The sequence below is a fragment of the Miniopterus schreibersii genome, assembly GCF_964146895.1.
Source record: "Miniopterus schreibersii genome assembly, chromosome: 3".
Taxonomy (NCBI): Eukaryota; Metazoa; Chordata; class Mammalia; order Chiroptera; family Miniopteridae; genus Miniopterus; species Miniopterus schreibersii.
Window position 1 is genome coordinate 72375849 of NC_138103.1, and position 24654 is coordinate 72400502.

At 37.0% G+C, this 24654-nt stretch overlaps 1 protein-coding gene across 4 annotated transcripts in view; it reads right to left on the minus strand.

Annotated features, from left to right (window-relative positions):
• SREK1 (splicing regulatory glutamic acid and lysine rich protein 1) overlaps positions 1-22949 on the minus strand; it is a 40429-nt gene extending 17480 nt beyond the window's left edge. For 2 of the 4 annotated variants that reach the window (XM_081133780.1, XM_081133779.1), the window contains exons 1-7: positions 22399-22949; positions 15000-15133; positions 9319-9434; positions 7281-7445; positions 6983-7161; positions 5663-5793; positions 4674-4788 (exon numbers count right to left, since the gene is read on the minus strand). In XM_081133780.1, the coding sequence (XP_080989906.1) occupies positions 4674-4788; positions 5663-5793; positions 6983-7161; positions 7281-7445; positions 9319-9434; positions 15000-15133; positions 22399-22559 (1001 nt within the window). In that variant the 5' untranslated portion in view covers positions 22560-22949. Of the gene's footprint in view, positions 1-4673; positions 4789-5662; positions 5794-6982; positions 7162-7280; positions 7446-9318; positions 9435-9720; positions 9845-14999; positions 15134-22398 lie in introns of those variants that run through there. The other 2 variants (XM_081133781.1, XM_081133782.1) reach the window with 2 other exon arrangements.
• Positions 22950-24654: the final 1705 nt, after the last annotated feature.

Consider the following 24654-nt stretch of genomic DNA (forward strand, 5'->3'; position numbering starts at 1 on the left):
AGTATTTTCAGGTGTGGCTTTCTTCTGCTGAAGTTTTTCTCCCTCTAGAGTGTCTCACAAAACAGAATATACCTCTGTGAGAACAGAAGGCAAAATAATGCTAGTCCTGTGAATTATCTCTTTTTCTCATGCGCATTTCTTTTGCTAATTATTATATGCCTCAATTACTACAGAAGACTTCTCCTCCTATGATCCAGGTTTTCATACCATAAACTTTTTAACTCTTGGCTTGTGTGTGATGACTGCTTGTGATTACAGTTTATCTTGACAAATTATAATCTTGAGTGGTGGTTATATGGTTCAACAGTTTCTATAAATGGCTGTGTGCTATTGGTCATAACACATACTAAGAATATATAAGCAGCATAGTGCTAGTGACGGTACTAGTTGACAATAAACATTGCTTATGAGTTAAAGGTAGATATAATCAAATACTGGATTTGCAAAGCCTTGATTTTATAACTACATAAACATGGCTATTAAAAGAAACTATTACGGGAATTCTTGAAGGAAAAATAAGTTATTCCAATTGTGAAATTCTCTAGGCTCCTTTTCCCCAGTGAAATAACTGCTTATGTAATGTGATTTTTTTCATAATGAAGTAACCTAGGAACTATGTATTAAAATATAACAAAACTGAATGCGCACAACCTTAATAACAATGTGATGAGACTCACCAGCTTTGAAGTCAGCTCTGCCACACACTAGCTGTGAGAACTCTGGCTAGTCAATTTCTCTACGCCTGAGTTTCTTCATTCGTAAATGGAATAAGAATTATACCTACATCTACTAGGGCTGTCATAAGAATTAAATCAGATGACATATGGAAAATTTACTGCCTACCAGTCTCTGGTACGAAGTAAATGCTTACAATTCCTAACTCTATCATCATCAACAATATAAATAAAAACTAAAATCTATCTTTCTTTGTTCCAAGGAGGTCAAATGAACTTCCACAAGTATGCTTTATATAATTAAAACTCATCTTGATAGTCATGCTTTCACGAATTAAAACAAATATCTATAAAAGAAATATATATAGCCTGGCTGGGCGTGGCTCAGAGGCTGAGCATCGACCTATGATCCAAGAGATCGCAGTTCGATTCCTCGTCAGGGCACATGCCCGGGTTGCGGGTTTGATCCCCAGTGGGGGATGTTTCTATCTTTCTCTCCTTCTGAAATGTTTTCTCTCTCTGAAATCAATAGATATATTTTTTTAAAAAAGAAATATATACAGTTAAATGCTTGTGCTGTACTATGAAACCAGAAAACCCTCCAGACAACCCTCAATAATGAAATCTTGTTGTTTAAACACACTTTTCAGTTAAAATTTGTTTTCCAACAGCTAATTTTCAACTGAACCACTCATCTATTTTATGTCTTTAAAAATTATACATTTATCTTCATACCATATTTTTAATATAAGATAATTGTTAGTTTGTTGAGATTTTTATCAATAATAACCTGAGAGATAAAAGGATCAATAGATATTAAGGCAAAAATGCAAAACTGAGAACATTTTTAGTCCATTTACAGACATCCACATAGGGTATATAATAAAGGTACTTTGCTTCTAGGTTCTTAATAAAAAGTCTTAAGATTTCTGTTCTAGTTAACCTTGCTAAAAATATAAATAGCTTGTTTTAACCAAACTGTTTCCCAACCTTAATTAAGCAAAGAAACCCCTTTTAAAAACTTAACCATAGCCCTAACAAATAAAAAGTTACTTGGCTTCCCACTTTACCCTGTAGGACCTCAGAATTTGAAAGTTACTGCACAAGAATAACTATTGTATTTTAATTTGGACATTGAGTATTTTCGTATCTCTATCTCACCTTCTAGTCATCTATAAGTTTTCTGAGGAGGAATGCTAAAAGCTTCAAATCAAGAATAAATCTAATCCAACCAAAGATAAAAATTTGAGTTATGGTTAGCAGTTCTCATTTTAGAGTAACGTGCAAAATTGCATTTATAAATGAAACTATGAATAAAGGGCAACTTACCATCATGTTGCATCATCAAAGATCACTGGTAAGTCAGTTGTTTCCCATAAAATATTATAAAATGTCTTATAGTTCCTATGCTAGTCTGTAAAAGTTACTTAACTTTAAAATATAATAATTATAGTATTACCCACCTTTCCTCACACTGTCCTGATGAGAATACTACATAAAAATTTGGAAACAAAAAGTGGAAACACATCATCCCAGTCCTACCCAAGGTCACAGTGACAAGAAATCCCTTTCTCCCTCCTAACATAAGAAGGGGAAGGAATAAGGAAAGGGTGTGGGAGGCTTTAGAAGCACCTGAGAACAGTGAGGACGTAGAAGGGGGGCCTTCAAGAGCAAGGGCTCTGCAACCCACACTCCTGCTAAGTCTAGCAGGTCACAAGAGCCAGAGTTGAGTGTATCAAATCCCACCAGCAGAGGGAAAGCCAAGAAATGCCTGCCACCCCCCTCCCCTAATGGGATGGGGGAAGTTACTTCCACGTCAAGATCCTTAAGTTTTCTGGATAAGGATTTTTTTCCATTAAACAGAACTCATCCTATTTCTTTAAGAACTTAGTAAAGGTTGTATGTTTTTCTATAAACCATGTATAAAAATAGTATATGCTTATCAAAAATGTGTTTGTAAAGTGTGTGTATATATTCATGTATATATGTAGATATGTGTATGTATGTGTATGTGTGTATATATACAACTGCCCCCTGAACAATGCAGGGTTGGAGTGCTGACCCCTGCACAGTTAAAAATCTTGTTACTCCCCCAAAACTTCAGTCACCCCTCAGAATCTACAAAGGATTGGTTCCAGAAATATCCCCCTCCCCCACCACAAATACCAAAATCTACAAATGCTCAAGTCCCTTATACAAAATGGCATGGAACAATGCATACGGTCCACCTTTCGCATTCATGGATTCCTAACTGCAGATCAAATATATGCACTGTCTTCGATCTGTGATTGGCTGAATCCATGAATCCTAAACTCACATATATGAAGAGCTGATTATGTATTTATTAAAAAGAATCCACATATAGGTGGATCCACGCAGTTCAAACCTATGTTGTTCAAGGATCAACTGATGTCAAGAAAGGTGATTTATAAAGCTACACAGTTAGACCTACATGAAAGCACTCCCATGAATGAGAACCATAATTAATAAATTTCATTTTAGACTGAATAATCCTCCCCTCATTAACCCTTGGAAGGGGAAAATATCCAAATATACTTAAAATAATAAGAGCGAAAACCTTACAGTGGATAAATTAGCCCCAAATAATTTTTTATAAGATAAAGCTTCCCAGAGATTATAAAGGAAATACTGATGTCAATCATTAAATTTGGCTTTATTCTGGCCTAGAAAACCACGAAGGTATTAGATTTGGAGCCTGGCTCTTAAAATCAACACAAAATGAGATTCAGGTCACTGGTCTTTTCTTTCCTTAGAAAAGAGGTTGTTACTCTTCAGTTCAATTCTGATTTTCCTTGCTCTCCTTTTCTGTTCACATCCTGTTAACCTATGGTAACATGCATAATCTAGCCCTATTGCTTCTATATCCCTTCCCTTCTCCAGTTCCACTTCTGCTGCACTGCGTCATTCCTTGTACATGAAACAATTTCCTTCACGTGGATCTGAACTTGCCTTGTATGGAAGACTAGACAGTAAAACCACATCCCAAAAGAGATTTTGCAAACTAACAACAGAGAAGTATACACCAGTAAACAGCAAGAACTGTAGTCTACTAGAATCAAACAGAGTATTATTATCCTATCTCATTGTTTCAATCTACTTGAACAACACAGAAAAACAGATTAAACTGAGCTTGCTTGTGAAGTTCTACATACAGCAGCATTCTGGTTCCCTCCCCTCAAACTCTCCCCTCTTTCTCTAATACCCCCACACCACACACACACATGCACACACTTTTCTCTACCTCTTCTCTTTAGACGTAAGTATATGTGCACATATAGCATGCTATTAGAATCCACTATATCCATTTTCACATTTCAGTAACTGCCCCTCCACATCTTAAAGACAATACTTATCACTTTAGATTAGCAATCAAATGGTGTTACAAGTTTACATTTTGAAGTCCCCCTTGAGCCAAACACAAAACAACAGATTTAAAAAGAAAATTAAAACAGAGCTATGCTCAAAAATAAGATAAACAAAACAGAAACAGAGCTTAAGCACAACACAATAGTAGGAACTAAAGCTGCAAGTTACTCCTGGTTTCAGGTCCCAAAGTACTGGAGATAGGTAATGACTTGAAAGCAAGATCTGTGGTGGGACTTCCCAGCCCTTGAGTTGGGGGGGGGAGGGCAACACAGCAACTTCAGCATCACCATACACATGGTTCCTTTTTCTCAATATGAAGTTTCTTTCAGTTCTGTATAAAGGCTAGTTTACTCTTAGAAAAATCAGAAACAGGGCATCTTAAAGAAAACCAACTTCTAAAACTAAAAATTAATTGAAATAAAAATTATATATTAATGAGATAAAATTTCATTCTTAACTGTAGTAATTATAATTAAAGCAATATTTAATGGTAACCATACTTTCTGGTGAACTCTAGGAAATTTCTAAATTCTGGTATTTAGACAAAAATTCAGAAATCTTAACTATTTTTCATACAAAATCAAAGAAATTTAAAATACCAAAAATTCTCACCTGTGTTTTGATTGTGATCGTTTCCTTCTAGAATGGGATTTTGAGCTAGACCTGGATTTTGAACGAGTATGGGAACGAGATCGGCCGCCTTTTCTTTCATTGCTCTTTCCAGACTCTGGGAGGAAAAAACCACTTTGCAGTGTAAGCTCAGAACAATTAAAGATCCCAGTTAATAATCAGGCACAAGTGGAATGTACCACACATAGTGCAAGGGGCCTACTCTCTGCACATCCTCCTCCTGTGCAATTATCCTTCAGAAACATCCAAGAAAGTCATTGCAAAAACTCGTTGAGTGCAGCCACCCTGCAGCAGTACATATAAACCAGATGGTTATAAACAGCTGTTCGTAGTAGTTTGTTGCTGCCATAATGTACGATTATAACATGTCTGTAATTCCTATAACAGTGATTTTAAATCCTTCTCCATTTATTTTGCTAGAATTGAGGCTTAAATTCTGAGTACTGATTTAGAAAATTTGCTAAAATGTAAACCATCTAGACATTTTTAGATTGGATTTTTAAGTTTTAGTTAGCAACACAGAAGTTTGAAGAGGTTGGCGGTTCTTTTTCAACTTGCTAAGAGTGTATTTTTCCTAAATCATGGACTCTCTTTTTTATTTTTTAAAATTAAAACTTTGATGAAAAGTGAGTCTGCTTAAGCATATTTTAAATATATTTATTCTTGTTTTTAGCCTCACAATAACATTTATACTTTGCTTTAAGCAAATCAGTTTTGAGCACTAATTTTGCTCTTAAAGTATAAAACACTGATTAACTCAGGCTAATGGGCCTCAATTCAGTATCACGGGAAAAGAATGTGCTAAGTACTTCTTTGACCTTTGACATCAGTAAGTCACTTACTCCTTCTTGAGTTTCAGTCTTCTTGTTTGTAAAATGAAGGGACTGAACAAGATAATTTCTAAAATTCCTTGCAGCTCTAAGATTCTATGCTCTTAAGCTATGACCTATGTAACAACACTGTGGCCTTACCTGGTTCAATAGCTGCTGAGATAAATGACTGAGCCTCTCGTACCCGCTTCATTACTTCTTCTAACTCCTTAGCTGCAGCCTGAGGTGTCATCTCAGGGGGTTTTACTATTGCATTGTTGGAGTGATTTATTCTAAATTAAAAACATTAGCGTATCACAAATACACACCATCTTTTACAAGACATGAAACAGTTGTTTACATGATACATATATTTATAAATCAATGTCTTGAAAGCACATTAAGAGTAATATAGCTAAATACAGAACAATCAAAACCAACCTCAAAACCATGATGAATATCATTTCTACCTGCCATCATCTCTTGCTAACAAAGCCAAAAGCAAGAGAAAAAAAGAAACTGAACGAGAGCTGACTTCTTTAACAACTTGAATAGACCAGGACACCTGCTTTCCCCAAACAGCTTAGAATTATAATAAATTAAAATGTCTACACCAATATTAAAATCAATCACTGCTATTCTTAGATTATAAGATTTTGTTGATAACCTCTGCACCCAAGAAGAGGAAGGGAAACTATGCATTCTGTACACCCTTTTAATCACCTCTGGACCATGGCTGAGTCAGACACAGCTTTGAATGTGGGAGGAATTTGATCAAGCTCTTTCTCTACTAGGTAAGAGTGGTTTCTCTGATGCACATCAATGAATTTCTTCTGTCTCACTTACCCCTTCCATAATGAGAAGACAAGCATTCACTAGGAACAGTTACTTATCCTTTAATAGCAGAATCCTGATCAAACTGTATAACTAAGGCAACTGCCTATGAAATTCAGATGAAACTGTTAACCTTAATAATCTCATGAAATAAAGTATCTGACAGGCTACATCAATTTCTCATTTTGCAAACAAAGATGTGAGCCAACCTTAAAACTCAAAATACGTGGTTTAAATCATTTCTGAGTACTTAATATTATTTTCTTCATGGGATTTTGGATTTACCAAAATTCTTATTACTGTATTATTAAAGTTCAACCTATCTGTTAATTGTCCATTAGTCTCGTCATAATGCAATGCCAACCTGACTTGTTAAAGCTTATGGAAAAAGACCTATGATCATTATGTAGGGTATATAAACAACATTAACATTAAATTAGACCTTATAAAATAAAAAATAAGATGTCTTCAAATACAACCGTAAAGGTTAAAATAAATATCTCAGGTATTCATTTATACTTAACACAAAGTCTTCCTTTCCACAAATTGCCAATTACTATTAAAAAGAAAAAAAAAAGCCTTAATTACATAAAAAATACTTTAAAGTTTTTCAAAATCATTAAAATTTCTTTGTTTAGGGTTTCTTACTTCAGTGGCCTGTCTCCAAACATAACTCCATTAAAAGCAAGGGCCCTTGGTACAGAATTTTGGTCTGCAAATTCCACAAAAGCAAACCGAGTTGGCTGAGTCTCATCACCTGCCATCCGCACAAACTTCACTTCTCCAACTTGTTTAAAAAATTCAAGTAGCTGATCAGCTGTCGTTGTCTGAAAAAACAAAGTAATTATTTTAATAAAGTATATTCTTTCTTAAAAAAATCAGGTAAATATTACTTTATCAATCTATATGATTTTTAAGAAGGGGAAAGATTCAGTTTCTTCATTACCTGGGAATTCAAATTGCCAACATAGACTGTTCTCCTGATTTCATCAATTTTGGAAGGATCCACATTTCCCATAAGTGGTGGCTGTGGTATCTCTCCAAGTGTTGCAATATTGGGGTCTAGTGCTGCTGCTGGTATAGCTCCCAAACTGCTAAGGGAAACACCCAGCTATTAAAAATAAAAAGGAAAAAAAAGATTTTGTTAGTATCAAAAATTACCATTCTCTAATCGTGAAAAGAATTGATCAACTCAACAAGACTGGGAAGAAACCAGGGGTTCCTAACTTTAAGCCAGGTATATGTCTGAATTATTGAGAGTGAGTTCATAGTAATTTTGAATGTAATGAGAAATTCAACATTATTTCTTAACTATCTGGATATTTTACCCACTTTTAAACTTAACACTAAAACCAGTCAATTCTCATTATTTGCAGTAGTTACTACGTCCTAAAAGTTGCCACAAACAATTATTGAATAATGAATCATTGCTCACAGGGAAAGTACAAGCTAGGTTCCTACAAGCCTCTGGTCACAATATTTTCATCAACCAACACATAACCTTGTTTTATGTTTTGTTTCTGTTTAAATAAACCTTACTTAATATATATTGTTGATTCATTAATACTGAACTCACAGCCAGAAGCACTATCAACTCATTCCTGAATGAACCCTAACACATATTTTCTCTTTAAGGCACATCACAGCCTTCTAGCCCTAAGAAATACTAGACAGCACTTTAGCACTACGCTTGGGGGCTAACTTAAACAGTGAAATCACTAACAGAAGGTACAAAATGTGAAAAACATGGCACTAAACAGACCACAAAAAAAGACACTTATTTATAGGCATACCCTGGAGATATTAGTTTCAATTCCAGGCTACCACATGAAGTGAGTTGTAATCTTTTTGCTAGTGAAGGGTCTTGCTTTCAATTTGTTAAAAACAAAACAACAAAACACCACCACCACATCTGTGAAACGCAATAAAGCACGATGCAAATACAGTCCACTTGTACAGCAGTAGATCTAAAACAGAGTGGTGCTGACTTCATCCGGGAGCGTACATATCAAACAACTCAAATTTATCATCACTCTGTGTGTGTCAGTGAAGGACCGCAAAAGCACCCCAAGTACTGATTTTGAGCTTTCAAATAAATTTTAGCTAGTGAGTGAATTCAAAAACAATGAGAAAGAACTGTATCTTGGACATTCACCAACACTGATTGTGTTAACAGTTAACAATATCACAGCACCTAATTTTTACTGGATTATTTATTTAAATAGGTCTTGATTTCAGAGAGAGGAAGGGAAAGAGAAACAACGATGAGAGTCATGGATCGGCTGCCTCCCACATGCCCCTGAGTGGGGATCGAACCCGCAACCTGGGCATGTGCCCTGACTGGGAACTGAACCATGATCTACTGGATCATAGGTCGATGCTCAACAGCTGAATCATGCTGGCTGGGCTCAGTTTATATTTTTAAAATAAATGTAGTCCTCATGAACTGGGAAATATCCTTACCTAGGTTCTCCAATTCACCATGCTATCTAAAATGCTTAGTTTTAATAACTGATTTACTAGTGAATTTTAGTCCTCAAATTTAAATGACTCTCACCCGTCCGGGCATGGCTCAGTGGCTGAGCGTCGACCTGGGATCTAGGCGATTGGAGTTTGATTCCCGGTCAGGGCACATGCCTGGGTTGCGGGCTCGATCCCTAGTCAGGGGCGTGCAGGAGGCAGCCGATCAATGACTCTCTCATTATTGATGTTTCTATCTCTCCCTCTCCTTTCCTCTCTCTGAAATCAATAAAGGTATTTTTTAAAAATATAAAAAATAAAAATAAATAAGTGACTCTCCAATTACTTCAGAATTCCCAAAGATCGTTGAAGTCAGTGAAAACTGGAGGGGGAAAAATTAAGTAGACATTTCAGATCCTCTCTATTTAAAAAAAAAGATTCAAAATAAAAAATTTCTAAGCTCTTTCTTCAACTGATTACACAGTTGAACATTCATCCCTTTTAGAAGACGATATAGTACTTACTGTAGTCAAGGGATTTGGGGTCGGTATGGGAAGCAAGCCTGCACCAGGCATCAGACTTGTCATGGTTGGAGCAGGAACCAATAAAGAGAGGGCTTTGGATTCCTCTGGGATTTTACCTGCAGAGGCAAGTTTCAAACATTACAGAAAGCAGAAACACCACACAAACTTTACACTATGATTTTACAATTACCCTTGTACTTAAAAAATAATAATAATAAATGAATCTATCTATCAGATCCGTATAAAGAAATAAATTACAACTTAAGTCTTTCCTTTTATCCTGCTCTACTAGGAAAAATAAAAGTGAGCAAAATTTCAAAGACTAACAATCTCATTAATGGAATATTATTTTAAAAATTGAATAATGTAGACAATTATTTAACACTTTGAGCTATGGGTCACCTGTACTGGAAACTTAATGTTCATGAACCAAACGATATCAAGCATGGACGCTTTCCCAGGACGGTGTTTTCGCGGTGATCGAAAGTTGTGTTACACATGACAACCGTTCGTGTTGGCTGCATCACTAATAGCACACAGAACATCAGATACAGAAAAGAAGAACATTTTTTAAAGTTTAATCCCCAGAAATGGCAAATAACCAAATTAGTCAAAAAAAAGAAAAAGAAAAAACAAATTATGTGCGAATTGAAATTTGTTCCTTACTGAGTGCCCCTATCCTGTTATCAAAACTACCTACTTGTGATGCAAACAATTTTGATAACCCTTTCAATAAATTCCATTTAATTTCAAGTAGACAGGAAGAAACAAAAACCTACTGCATGTAATCAGCTTCAGTTTAAAATGAAGCTTACACCCATTCAGTTAATAAGGCACCTCACCAACAATGTCAGAAATGCTCCAAAAAAATCAAGGTCCAAAGAATATGCTTTGGGAAACTGCTAAAAAATTTTTAGAGTAACTAACAAAAAGTTCCCTAATCTCAGGAAACTTTTTAAACCATTGACTTTTAGAACCAATTTATGTATACTTATCTGAAGATGAGCAGCTGATGCCTAAATGTGTTGCTTATAAACATCTTCTAATAACAGTAACACTAAAATAATCTTAGACCATAAGAAAAAAATTCCTACGACTAAAAACTGAAAAGTTTATTCTGATATAAGTCCATTAATTTGTCATATTTAATTATTAAATTCTAATCAATTAATTTTAATAAGAACTTCAGCTTTCATGCATTTTTCCTGGTACTCTCTTACACCCCTTCCCAAAATTATTTCTAAAGAAGTTGACTATATATAGCTATTTTAGAACTACTCATAATTAGCTAGCTATACATTTCCATTATGAATTCTTCAAAAGTAATTTAAAACACAGTGCACATATCATGCTAACCTGAAAATAGCATATGGAGTAAATTGCTGGGTTTTACTGGTAAAAACTCTATTTAAAACAACCAGATACGCAAAGATAAACCTCTAAACAATGTTATCTAAACATATCTCTAAACATGAATGGAATTCAAAATGGATTTTAAAACTTGCCTTAAATAATGGTCAAACCTTATTTATAGGAACAAAGTATATTACTTTAATCTACTAATTTCAAAAACAAAGTTATTTTATTATTTCAGTGTAAATTCTGCATAAGCACAGATTTTTTTAACATGCATAAAGAAATGAAAGGTAGGTAGGCCTTAATGGAAACATCAAATAACAATTTATTTTATATTTAATAGTTATGAGTATTAACACATGTATCTGTATACCCACAAATATACTATACTATTTATATTGCCATTAGACCTATTTTGTTATAAATAGGAATTATTTTTTAAATGTTTGCAAAACCTGAACACATCTTGATAAATCAAATGAAGTCCTAAGGTACAAACCCTGTGCTTTGCTACCCTAATGTATACAGCTAAAAAAAAACAAATTGAGAGTTCCAATCTAGAAAAGTCCCAATTTAATATTATTTTCAATTAAATAAGCCAAATTATCCATATAAGAGATTGTAGAAAGACTATTCAAACAAAAAGGGTATTCAACACAGGCCAAACGTTGAATACTTAATATTATAAAGCCTTTCACTTTTGACTTAAAAAAAGAAAAAGCATCAGTAGATTGTCTGACTTACTGCCTCACAGTAGTAAACAATAATACCAAGTCTAAGTGTAAGCACACTATTTTTTCTTATTCTAATTACTATTAAAGATACTTCAAGATAGAAGTTCCATTACTTAATTTCCAAAACAGAATTCTATCAAACTTACCCTTTAAATGCTATCAGTATATAAAAGTATAAAACAAATAAGCATTGAGCATTTTTCCCAAATTATACTCAATGACAACTGAGATAACAATGTTTCTCACAGTATTAAAGTAGTAGTCCTAAATCTCAGAATCCATTTTGAAGCTAGTAACCTCTGAATAGTTCTCAACAAAAAATTCAAGCAAACAGAGAAACACATACACAAGTATTCAACAGTTTCTCAAATATCCATTCCCCTCATAGGAAACTAGTCTTTATAAGTCAAGGAAATGTTATTTTCTAAAATGAGTAACTATCATAAAAGTCTCTTTGTATCCTCTACCCCCAAACTGTTATAAGAAATTTACTTACTTTCCCTGATTCTCTATGCCTAAAATTCTAGGGGGAAGGATGCTATCAGTTGGTTTTTACAGGAGATGTAGACTTGGAAGAAAAACTGCAAAAATGTTGCACTGAGATCAGAAAATGTTTCTAATAATCTTATCAGTGTTTCAACAACAAAATGTACCTGATCAGTCTATAAACACCAATTAGTGTTCCCACTGAGACTCCTAACACTGTATCCTAATTTACTGTGAAAATTTATTTTATCTTAAGGTTGAGCTCTGCTGATCATCTCTCCATATATTTTGCAATGCAATGTTATGAACCCTTAATGGAATACCATTTACTAAGAACTGGAAAACCAGCTCACAAGTTAAAGTGAAAGAGATTTAACAAAACAAAAACAAAAAAGGGACAAAATAAAAAAAAAAAAAGAAATGAAATTAAAATAAAACAATAAAAAAACAGAGACAGGGCGTCCATCTTCTGCGGTTCAGACTCCGATCTCATTTCCCCAATGAAGGTTTCACTTGACGGCAGGTTTAGTGGCATGGCAAACAATGCCTAACTCAGGCAAGTGTCAGGCAAGTGTAACAGGTCTGCCTTGGCCAGTCTAGTCATCTAATAATGCACAAATATCACATAGAGAAAACATACAAAACCAAATTAATAGTCAAAATCCATCTACCAGAAAATGTGGACATAAAGTTATGACTGATGATTAGGCTGACACCCTTGTTATGTCTGACCTTATCTTTTTCTAAGTGTTAACATTTATAAAAATAAATCTGAGATGCACACAACAAAAAGAGGTCATATTTGGACAAGTATAATGAAAGTATATTTATTTTGAAATGGCATGTTTTACTGACAATAGCTAATGCTGTATGAAACAATTACACATCAAACATTACTTATACAGTTTAGGATCTCCTCACAATACTTTCTGTATTTTTTTTTTTAAAAAAACAGCAAATTGAAAGAAACTGAAAAACTTTTCCTAAAACTTTTTCTATGGTTTTCTCATTTCTTTCATAATGCTGTTTCTCTAACATCAAGCAAAGAATGCAGTCAGAGAAGTAAACAGAACACTGCTTATAGCACCATAGTATATCTCTCTTACAGAACTTACTCCACTGGAATTCCTTCCTTTGGTTTATCTCAAACTCACTTCGCTATCTGTTTTGGTACAATATATAAAACATCATTACTTTGCTTGCAGTTCATAATTAGATCTGTAGGAGCTCCCTATGACATTCTTGAGGTTCTATAAATTCATCTGTTGTATTTAGTTTAATGAAAAATGTGTCTGAATGTTTTTCTAATACTAGTTATTTTGTAGGTAAATATTCTAAAACACATAACTAAACTGCAATAAAAGTATTTAAATTTTCATGTTAAAAAATGGTATAACTCTGTCTCAAAATGGTATTAAAAATATTCAAAAGCTAGTATAATGTGCATTTATTCATCTCTATCAATTAAAACAAACAAAAAAAGGAACCTCTACCTGCCCATAACCTTGAAAATTTATGACGAATCACAGCCAGGGCTTCTCAAATACTATATTAAAAAATTCTATGGGACTCTAGTAAGGTTCCACAAAGCAACAACTGATCAAATTCTTCCTTCTAATTCAGTAATGAGCCAACAGAATATAAGATCCTGTGCTGCTGGTGGCATATTTTTATGATATAATTTTTCATTTGATAAACCTTCTGCCTGATTTTTCCCCCCCATGAAGCTTACTTAGTGTGAAACTGGTATGAACTTGGTATACAGAACTAAACTATTACCAGCTCTTTCTCACCTGGCTCTCCAATTTTAGGCTAATTGTCCCTTTACAGATCAGCAGATAAGGATAGATTTAGCAAATTATTAACCTGAATCCATTTTTATTCTCCCCACCCTACTCTAACCCCCAGGCATAGGAAAAATACTTTCAAATTTATCTGAAAAAATCCAGAATGTTTATTCTGGGACTTCAAAAACAAAAGAATGATTCTCGCTGTATCTGAATAATGTTTTTGGCATCTCAGAATAGCATTCTGAAATAAGCATAAAACCTTTAAAGCACAGCAAACTGTTTACTATACATTAAGTTATTTTAATGTTAGCCTGGTTTTTAAAAGAGGTTTTAAAACATTACATATGAAAGTATATTAAATTGTTCCAGATAAAATTTTTATGTTGTAAAGTTACTACCATCCACCAGTGAAAATACATTTTAAAGACATTTAAATTATAACCCAATTCTAAAATCCACGTACACATGCCATAGTCAGTGCTCTGAATAAAAGTTAATTACACACCAGAACTGTCAAATTCGGCACAGCTTATTATATGAGTGGCTCTGTAAATAGAAGTTACTAAAAAATAAATATTAGTAATAATTAGCTCTTAAAGCAGGTTAAGCCATAAAATTTAACGAGTAACTATAAGGCCTCAGCCTTGTTCACATCTTCAACAACTATTTCTTTGATAGAAGAAATTTGCTTTTCATGATTTTTCTCCAATTACACCTCCCCCCATAAAGGAGCCAGAAGAAAAAAGTAAATTCCAGTTGCATAGCAAACAATTACACTGAATATGAAATAATGGTTTCAGTAACAAGGTAAATTACCTTAAGAGAATACTTTAAAGCTTCAACTATGAATGTTTTTCTCATAACCATAAATATCACTTAACCCCAGTTTGGCAAAATGTGTACATTTTTTATTACGTAATATCCCTAATATTGTATACAGAGAAAAGTGCTTATTTATTTACACATTTAAATTAATTTCCCCAAACAACCCCTCCCTCTTTTTCCCTCCAGAAAGCTTTCTTTACAAATTGCAAATTAACTACAGAAAGCCTAAGCACACGGGAGAAAACAATTTATAAATTTTTTTAATGTTTAACTATTTTTCAAACTTATGTTAAGTAAAAAACAATTTTAATATATTTTATTAGTAAAAATGTTTTCCTTCTCCAAATTTCATTCTCACATACACACAGACGCGTGCGCGCACATGCGCACGCCAGACGACTATCTAATGTCAATTTTTATGAAAGCCAAAGGTAGTTAACAGACAGTACAGAGAATAAAACAATAGGAAAAAAACATATGAAATACCAACCTTCTGCACAAGGAACAACTATCAGAGCTCTGTCAATAAAAACCGTGTTAGTTAGATGCTGGGCCACGCCAACACTCGCTCGGTCACGAAACTTAACATAACATACTTTGGAAGAAAAAGCAAGAGGTGCGTTGCTGCAAAATAAAAAGAAAAACAATTAGACACACATCTGGCTGTTTTTGTCGTGTTCGCTAAAAATTTTTCTTAGGTCTTTACATAATCAAGATTTACAAAGTTTGTTGTTAAAGATCATTAAGACATGAAATAGCAAAACGTACTCTTTTAATGGTGATCTGTCTGCAAAGACTGGTGGCAATCTAAGCAGCCCTTTAGGGTTATTTGTAAAAACTTTAAATTTGAATTTTAAAACTTTACATTTAAATTCTTAATCTGGGCAAAATGTGAAAACAGCTGCTTAACTCAAAGATGCTGAACCAGTGTATAAACAGGCAAAATCTGTTTATCCTCAAGACTTAAAATTTTGTAACCATTTCTAACCCCTCCCTGGCACATTTGTTTAAAAACTTCGTAACACTGAATTAAAATTGACGTATTGTGCATATACTAGACTATTTCAGGCTAAGCAGCAGCATTATGATTTTCCAGACAAAAGATTCCACAAACAAAATTTTACATATTATATGCAGAAGTGCAAAGACTCTTACAAGTCCTACTAGGTTTAGTTCAATATAGGCAGGCCTATAGTAAAAAAGAACCAGACAAAGCACAGATTGAAGCAATTTTTCCATAATATGAATCCATCTTGTTAGATTGAAAAATACACTATCCTCAAGGATGATCATTTCGTCAGCCTGTCCATAATTATTTTCAATTAAAGTCTTTAATTATCTTTAACAAGGGAAAAAAGACCCAAACAAAATATATAGCTAATACACAACATAAATGCACAATACTTTAAAAATATTAAGATTTTTTCACACCAAAAAAGAAAAGGTTATTTGAAAAACATCATATATGCCTGTGCAATGACAGCAATTTAGCTCACAAAACAGGTCAAGGAAGTTGACCATAATCCTAGATCTAGTAAATGGCAAATTTGGAACTTGAAAGTCTAATCACCTAATTCCAAATTTCAAGCAACCTTTACCATACAACTAATCAAGAATTTTAAAGCAATCTTAATGTACTATTTAATTAGTAATTTCACAAATATTCATAACTTTTAAAATAAAAAAATCTTTCACATATACCAGCAAATCCACTTGATAATGGTTAAATATATATATTTATGCTATTAACAAAAAACTCCGATAAAACGTTTTCACTTAGAACTTGAAATTATTTATATTATTATTAACATTACTAGGCTAATTAAAGTTGCAATAAATAAATAAATAAAGCTCCACCTCTTTCTCACCCAACCCAACTCGACTCACCCCTGCCCAACGCCATCCAAATTCAGGCTCCAGGTCAGGCCAGCCCACCCCCACCCTGCCACGGCCACCACCACTCGACGTCTAAGGCAATCGCTTCATGTATTTGTCACTGAGGTAATAACCTTCACATTCAGAGTTAACTCACCTTTCTATTATATTACCAAGTCTCCAACTTAGGCCTCTCCTAGCTCTACACTCCCAGTTCCAAGCGCCTGCTGGAATTTACCCCTTTATCGTCACCAGATTTACACTCAACTTATTAAGTCCTAAAATTCATCATTCTCCATCAGAAGTCCTGCCATTGTCCTATACGTCATATCTCAGTTAAAGATAACACATTACCCAAGTGAGAAATCTGGGCGTCACTAATGTGAACACCATTAGCACTATTCACCAAATATTTACAAATCTCCTTCTGGCTACATGGTAAAATTCCATTTCTTTTTCCTTGAAGTGTAGCCATGCAGAACTGCCGTCATATACTATCTGGTAGCTTTAAGGGTCATTGCTCAGCTCTTTTCCTGTGCCACAGTGACCAGCAACACTCGAAAGATGGGTGCCTGATACATCAGCTTCATCTCAGAGTGAGTGGCCACAGTGAGTCGAGTTCCCCACCCTACCAGTTTAGTATGAGAAATCATCTTTTTAAAATCAAGCTCCTGAGATTTGGGGGTTGTTTCCCTCCTTCACCTGTCCCTCTTCTTCATACAATTGTTCATTAAATCCTATGAAGACTGCCCCCCACGTACGTGTCGCATTGATTCAGGCCCCTCGTTTCTCATCTGTATTACTACAATGACTCCTCACCCATCACACTGCCTCCAATCTCAACTCCTTACTAATGGTCTTCCACAAAAGCTGCCAGAGTGATCTTTCTAAACCCTAAGTTTATGTCATTCCACTGCTAAAATTTCCTCAAAGACACCCTCTGTTCTTGCTTTATCATCTAAATGCACCCCAAAATCCAGGCATAAAAATACTGTGGTTCCCAGAACACATCCAGAACATCTGGGCCATCACTGTGTACGTTGTCCCATTTGCTCATGATAACTCCCTTTTTGAATAGTAACTCATTTTTCTTCAAGGCTCAAGTATCCTGGAAAGCCATTTTAAGATATCCAAGCAATTAGGTACCCATCCTATCCATATGTGGTACCAAAACTTTCTACATACTTTCCCAAAGGACTTGTCAGTTTCCTCAGTGAAACCCTCAGCAGATGTAAGCTTCTAGCCACAACTGGTTAGCCTCACGGTACCAGGGCCCATTCCACTGGCTAACGGGCAACCTGTAATTTGGGCGCCTTGAACAAATTAACCGGCAACAGATTCTCTTTCTTTTGCCTGGAAAGTCACTTAAGAGTCAGGGCCTGGGCCAGGTGCCAAATGAGTGAGTAGAGAATTGGTCAGTAAAGAAATTGAGCAGATACACAGAAACCAACAGGCTGACAAGGCCTCTAAGAAGAGGCTTTGTACCTTGGACGCTGAAACCCTTTTGGTTCAGTCCCTGGTCCCATGAGGCCTGCCTGTACTATAGTCCTAATTCTCCAATTTAGTGAAATCTCCCTCTTTTCAATGTCTCTTCTTGAGCTAGGTTGCACAGTACTGTTTCTGTCTTTTGCAACCAAAAAAATATATTTAAAAATCTGATTACAATCAGCTACTAAAGCCCTAGCAACTGCAACACGTATACTCTCTTTTAGGACTGAAATCTAAAACCTGACAAACCACCACTGAAACTACACTTCCCAAATTGACAGATCTTTTCGAGAAAGAATGAAAACCTAAATAATCACTGTTAAAAACTAAAACACATTTCCAAATACTCTGTTTGAAACCCTTATCACTTCAAATTAGAAAATGTGAGCTTGGTTAGTAAAGCAACTACATGTTAAGACCTGCCACCAAGATTTGAGAAGCCCAGGAATGGCTTTAAAACCTCTGGTCTACTCTGAACTGCACTATCCTAGAAGCATGGGTCGTGGACAGGGCTACACCACTGCTGTAAGCAATTTTCTTCACCTACAAAGGTAAACACCTGAGCTTTTCAAGAGAGGTAGTGACACCGTTTTACTTTGAACACTACAGGCTTACGATACAGTGGCAAGCACAAATACAGATGATTAGTATCTCAGTAAACAAGTGTATTTATTTATTTATAAGTTAGTATATTTCCAAATCTTATATTTGAAGCTTTCTCTCTAGGTGAAACAGGGGGTAAATGATGATGAAAAAATAAAATAAAATAATTAAGCTTTCTCTCTAGTATATCTAAGCTATCAAATAGATTCAATTTTTTAAATTGAATATGATTATCACTTTATAATGTAATTTTGACCTACAGTTTTAATTTCTGAAAGGTTACATATTCCATTTAGTCTAAATGTACGCCTCTAAAGAAAGTAGCAAGTATCCAAATAGCATCTTACTTCGTTTGTTGAATTGTTTTGTTTTTTAAAATCAGAATTTCTGAGTTTAATGCAGAAATCACAAAACCAACTTTCTGACCATAATTTAAACTTCCTGGGCCCTAACTGGTTATTTTGTTTTTCATTAAATATGGTGACGACACTGAACATTTTTTTTTAAAAAGCAATGTGGTAATAATATAGCCAATATTTTATTATATTAATACATACCCTTTGAGGATATATCACCAAAGACATAATCCAAAACATGAACAAAATATATAGTTTTATGTATGAAAATACTGACACGTTACTCAGTAGGGTTCCAGTGGTACTCTGTATGGCACAACTCTTCCTTGTATAAGACTTTCTAATATGAATGACTGACACTATCCAATAAATGCCAGAAGGCCCTCCAATCATTGTAGACAATCAAAAGTACACATCTCAAATCTTGCTTCTACATAAACCCACTGACTTACACACACACACCAAAACCAAAAAAGCAGCCAATATATCTCCAATGATAGAATTTCAGTGACACAAACACTTAGGACACATTAGTCTGTAAATATTACTATAAATAAAACATAACAATATGAAAAATGTTTATAGGTTGAGTGTAAAACTTTACAATCATGGTGTATAAATCCTTTGACCACATCATAATAAAACAGACACATCAAAAGGACTTGAAGGAAAACACATGGAAATGGAAAGAGGTTTTGATAGGGTGGTAGGATCACAGGTGGTGTTTCTTTTTCTCTATTTTTCATAAAGTGACTATATTGGTTACATTATTTAACTAAACAAACATAAGTAGATGACAGATTTTGCCTTTCTTACTAGTACTTTTGAAGACCAGAGAAGAAAAGAAAACAGCAGGCAATCAATCAAGTGTTGATGTTAGAAATGGTGTTAGAAATGAGGATAGGATTACCCTTTGAAGGGAGGCACAGTGAAATCTCTAGGGTGTAGACAATTCTGATCTCGGTGCTGGTTACACAGATATGTTCACTTCGGTAAGTGCACTTTTTCTGTATGCACATTATACCTCAATAAAAAGCTTGCTGCAAAGATTTCTTACTGTAACACTAAAATGTTAATGCCAAACTACTTTCACATTCCAGAAATAATTTCCAAATTTAAAACAAATTAATTTCTACTCAGCTTCCAAGGATTAATCACAAAATACTGTTTCTGTGACACTGCAAAACAACTACAACAACTTCAATACAACTACTACTATTGCATTTTTATCCATTTCAGCCCAAATCTGCAAACAAATCTTTAATATACTGACCAGATTACAACAACTTCATTACAGGGCAGAACACATGCTATTAGCAAAGCATGTCAATATTTTCTGAAAACAGGAATAAGGGATTGCACTTATGGAAAAACTGATTAAGTATTTTGCCTGGCCCATATGGGCTATATATATTTTTAAAATATGTCTTTACTGATTTCAGAGAGAGGAAAGGTGAGGAGAAGAGACAGAAACATCAATGATGAGTGAGTCATTGATCGGCTGCCTCCTGCATGCCCCTTACTGGGGACTGAGCCAGCAACCCTGACACGTGCCCTGAACGGGAATCAAACTGCAGTCTCCTGGATCCTAGGTCGATGCTCAACTGCTGAGCCAAGCCGGCCATGTGTGTGCTGTATGTGTTACGATTTAGCAAAACATTACAGTTTGTGACACACTCACTTCATATTAAGGTACCAACTTTAAGAGCTCCTTATTCTCTTTGATCAACTGCAAGTAACTAACACTTGATTTCAAAAAACAGTTCATTACTAAGTGTCAGATAATTACTGGCAACATGCTGCCACCCAAGCCCAGGTTTCAACTATGTAAGTGGTACTATGTTGCCAATGAGGACTATTCTGTGATGTAGTTCTATCTACAAGATACCTTATTACCAGGACCTTAAAAGCAAGGTTAGTTCACAAAGGTTTATGTACAAAATATTCTACTGCCTGATTCTAATACTTGCAGGTTACAGCACTCCTCCAAGCACTTCTCAATTAAGAAGTTTCCAGTGCTTAAATGAAGAGATAGTGGAAAGCATTTTCAAGTTAAATAAGATGTTCAAAGCTATATATGCCATGGTTAGTCAACAAAGATGTACGTATGTACACTTATGAAGTATTCTTGATAAAAATGTATTACTTGAATCTATTCATGTAGAAGTAATCTATATAAACCCAGATTATGAGACATTTTACAAAACAAACTACAAAACACAATATCAATGTGTAACTTTTAAAAAGGTGACAGGGGGTCGTTCTGGATTAAAGGAGATAACCAAATGCAACGGGTTGTCTCTGATTATATTCTAGATTAAAAAGAAGAAACACTATTAGAATATTTGGGGAAATTTAAATAGAAACATATTACTTTATCAATGTTAAATTTCTTGGACATGTTAACAGTGTTGTGGTATTGGAGGAGAATGTACTTAAGAGATACATAAGTGCTGAGGGATGAAGAGTCATAGTGTCTGACTACTGTGCATACTTTCAAAAGGATGGGAAGGAGGGAGAGTAGAGGCAGAGATGGGAAGGGGGGAGACAGAAAGAAATCAACTGTGGCGAGCGCAGGTGACAGGAATATGGGTGTTCTTTCGACTTCCTTGTATGCATGAATTACTTCGAAACAAAAAGTAGAGGGCAAAAATCTTTAAAAGTTTAAAAATCCAAATGCCAACTTTTATCAATATCTATATCGTAGCAAATAACAAAAATCTTGGGCAATTTTAAAACTCTAAGCTCTAGCTTTAAAAAAAAAAAAATAAGTTTAAATTTAACCCACAAACCCATTACAAATTTTGTGCGTAGAGAGTATTGTGCAAGGGAAATTTTATCTCAAAATACACTCCTTAGGAAGTGCCGGCGACCTGTGGATGCCAGGCATACCTGGACTTTTAAGCGTACACAGCGGAGATAATCCTATACCAACTAGTACTTTTTCTGGAAGGTTTAGGTCACTGTGACCTTCCAGGAGGAAATTTTAATCTGTTGCCAAGAGGGGGAATACACAGGATGTTTAACAACATGGATGGGTTCGATGAGACTGACCAAGCAGATGCTAAATTTGTGAGCACCGCCCCGAGGACAAACACAGCCCTAATTCCATCCTAATTCCAGGCTCCCCGTCAGCGATAACGGGCGACACTAGGCCCTGAGAACCGGGCAGCTTCTCGGGCGCAGTCCCCGCGATTTCCACAGCGCACACCAGGCGTCCGCCGGGAGGGCAATTCGGGGCCCACCTGCGGCCATCTTAAGTTCGGGAAAAAAAAGGGGAGGGGGAGACCCCGAACTGGAAGTCGCGGTGGCGAGCACAAGTCCTGCAGGCACCAAAAAGGCAACCTTCGTAAGGGCTCGGCGCAGAGGTTAAAGCCCCCAAAGTCCGACTACGAGAAGGGTGGGACCGAGGGGCCGCGGCGCCCTAATCAAACGTGGGCACCAAGGTAAGACGGGGCGGTCACGTGACGGGCACCGCGCGCCCCCGCCCGCGCCCTCCCCCGCGCCGGGGTTCCCCGCGTCTCTGAGGCGCCCGCGCCCCTCCCCCAGCCGAGCTGGAGCACTTACTCCGGGGGATAGAGCCGCAGCTCCTCGATTTCTCCTAGGAAGGAAAAAAGCGTCCGCATCTGCTCGCTGGTCACCGCCGACGACAGATTGGTCACCTGAATCACCGTCGTAGGGCTGAGGCCGAAGCCTAAGCCCAACCCGAAGCCGCCGCCGCTGTTCATCCCGCTCCCGCTGCTGCTCCCTCCAGCTCCCCAACGTCTACGACGCGTCAGCGACGGAGCCGGGAGAGCGGAGCACGCGCGGCCGCGAGCGCGCTCCCGCGGTCGAGTTCACGGCGGCGAGCAGGTCTAGCCGCCCATTTCCCAACTCGCCTGCTCCCCGGGTGCGCGCGCCGGCGGAAGCCGAGCCCGGCGTCCCCGGCGGATCTCGCGAGGCCGCCGCCTGGGGCTCGTCGGTCCTTGAGGCTGTTGCTCTGGCCGCTCGCCTCCGCTCTACGGTCCTTGAGGGCTTTCTCACCCGGCCGCGCTCGGCCAGGTGCCCGGCTCCTGGGCGCGTAGGAGCCCGGCTCTCCCGGGCGGGCAGGGCTGGGAGCGGAAAGCCCGGCCCGCGTCGCGGGGGAGGAATGGCTCTGACATCACAGATCGTAGTTAACCAACCGTGAGGCGTCACTGTAATGCACACGCGTCTCCCCCGCACCAACTATTTTAAAAAGTGGCCGGCGTCATAATTATGGAGGGGAACTTGGAAATTTTACAAGCTGTGTAAATGAAGGACAGGTGGTAAGATGAAGGCTGCGTGGTGGTTGACAACCCGCCATTTCTTCACTCATTCCGCGGGCATTACCGTTTGTTGTTTTACACACCAGACGCCGTTAGGCCGGGGCGCGTGGGAAACAGTGACAGACGGTCCGCGCGGGGCCTGCAGCCTCGCGAGGGACCAGGAACCGCAGTCCGGAAACTAGGGCAGCTGTTCCCAAAGCGCCGTCCGCGGAACTCTGAGGGTCCTAGGGGCAACTTCAGTGGGTCCACGAGGTCAAACAACTGGTGTAAGACGACGACGCTGGCTTTTTCACGTTAGCCCTGGCACTGACGGCGTAAAAGCAGTGGATTTAACCGCTGGCACCCTGGCAGGGATAATGACAGCGGCGCCAAACGCACTAATAGCAGGGCTTTGTATTCTTCGCCCCCTCACACTCATACAAAACAAGATTTTAAAAATAAGCTAGTCTAAAGAATGACCCTGACAAAGGAGTGAAATTGTATTGCGTCTTCGCCCTAGCATACATGTCACTTTAATATGTGAAAAGAGCCCGGCCCGCGTGGCTCGGAGGTTGAGCGTCGACCTGATCCAAGAGATCACGGTTGGATTCCCGGTGGGTGGGTGCGCACGCCCGCGTGGGGGATCGATCCCCGCAGGCGGCGTGCAGGAGGCGGCCGATCAGGGATTCTCTCATCATTGACGTTTCTCTCTCTCCCTCTGCCTTCCTCTCTCTGAAATCAACAGAGACATATTTTTAAAAATACATGTGTCGCCCGGCCGGGCATCGACCTGGGATCCAGGCGATCGGGGTTCGATTCCTGGTCAGGGCACATGCCCTGGCTGTGGGCTTGATCAATTACTCTCTCCTCACTGATGTTTCTATTTCTCTCTCTCCCTCTGCCTTCCTCTCTGAAATCAATAAAGATATATATATATATATCCCTTTAAAAATATATGTGTAAAGAAGTGGTACTTCTGCTGCATGCCCAAAGAAAATGGTTGTCTCCAGAAAAAGCACCTGTAAGTTTGAGTGTTCACGCAAAAATCCAAATTTTGTTAAACCTACATCCATCACCTTGAGCCTGAGAGTTTTCCAGTACCTAAAGTCTTTTCCGCTGTAAATACCACTGATGTTAACAAGCGTGCTTTTGACATTATAAGGAAATATGTGAACATTGAGAAGATCTCTGCAACTCAGTGAACTGTTTTCAAAATAACCAGTGCATGCAATTACAAAATAAAAAAGTCATCAAAGTGTAAGACCTATGGATTTTAATACAGCAGAATACACAAAGTTAATTGGTATGATTTCAGATTCAGTCCACATTGCAATTCCACTCTTAAGAAACTGCCATATATCAATGTTGGTATCTTACCAAAGACCACACCAGACTGAACGTACAAACAGATATGAAAGTCCAGCCGTCTTCTATTAAAAGACATTAAAGAGATTTGAAAAATGTATAACAATGCCACTCTTCTCAATTTTTTTTGAAAATACCATTTAATCATAAATACATCATTTATTATTAACACAGTGGATTTATAATTATTTTT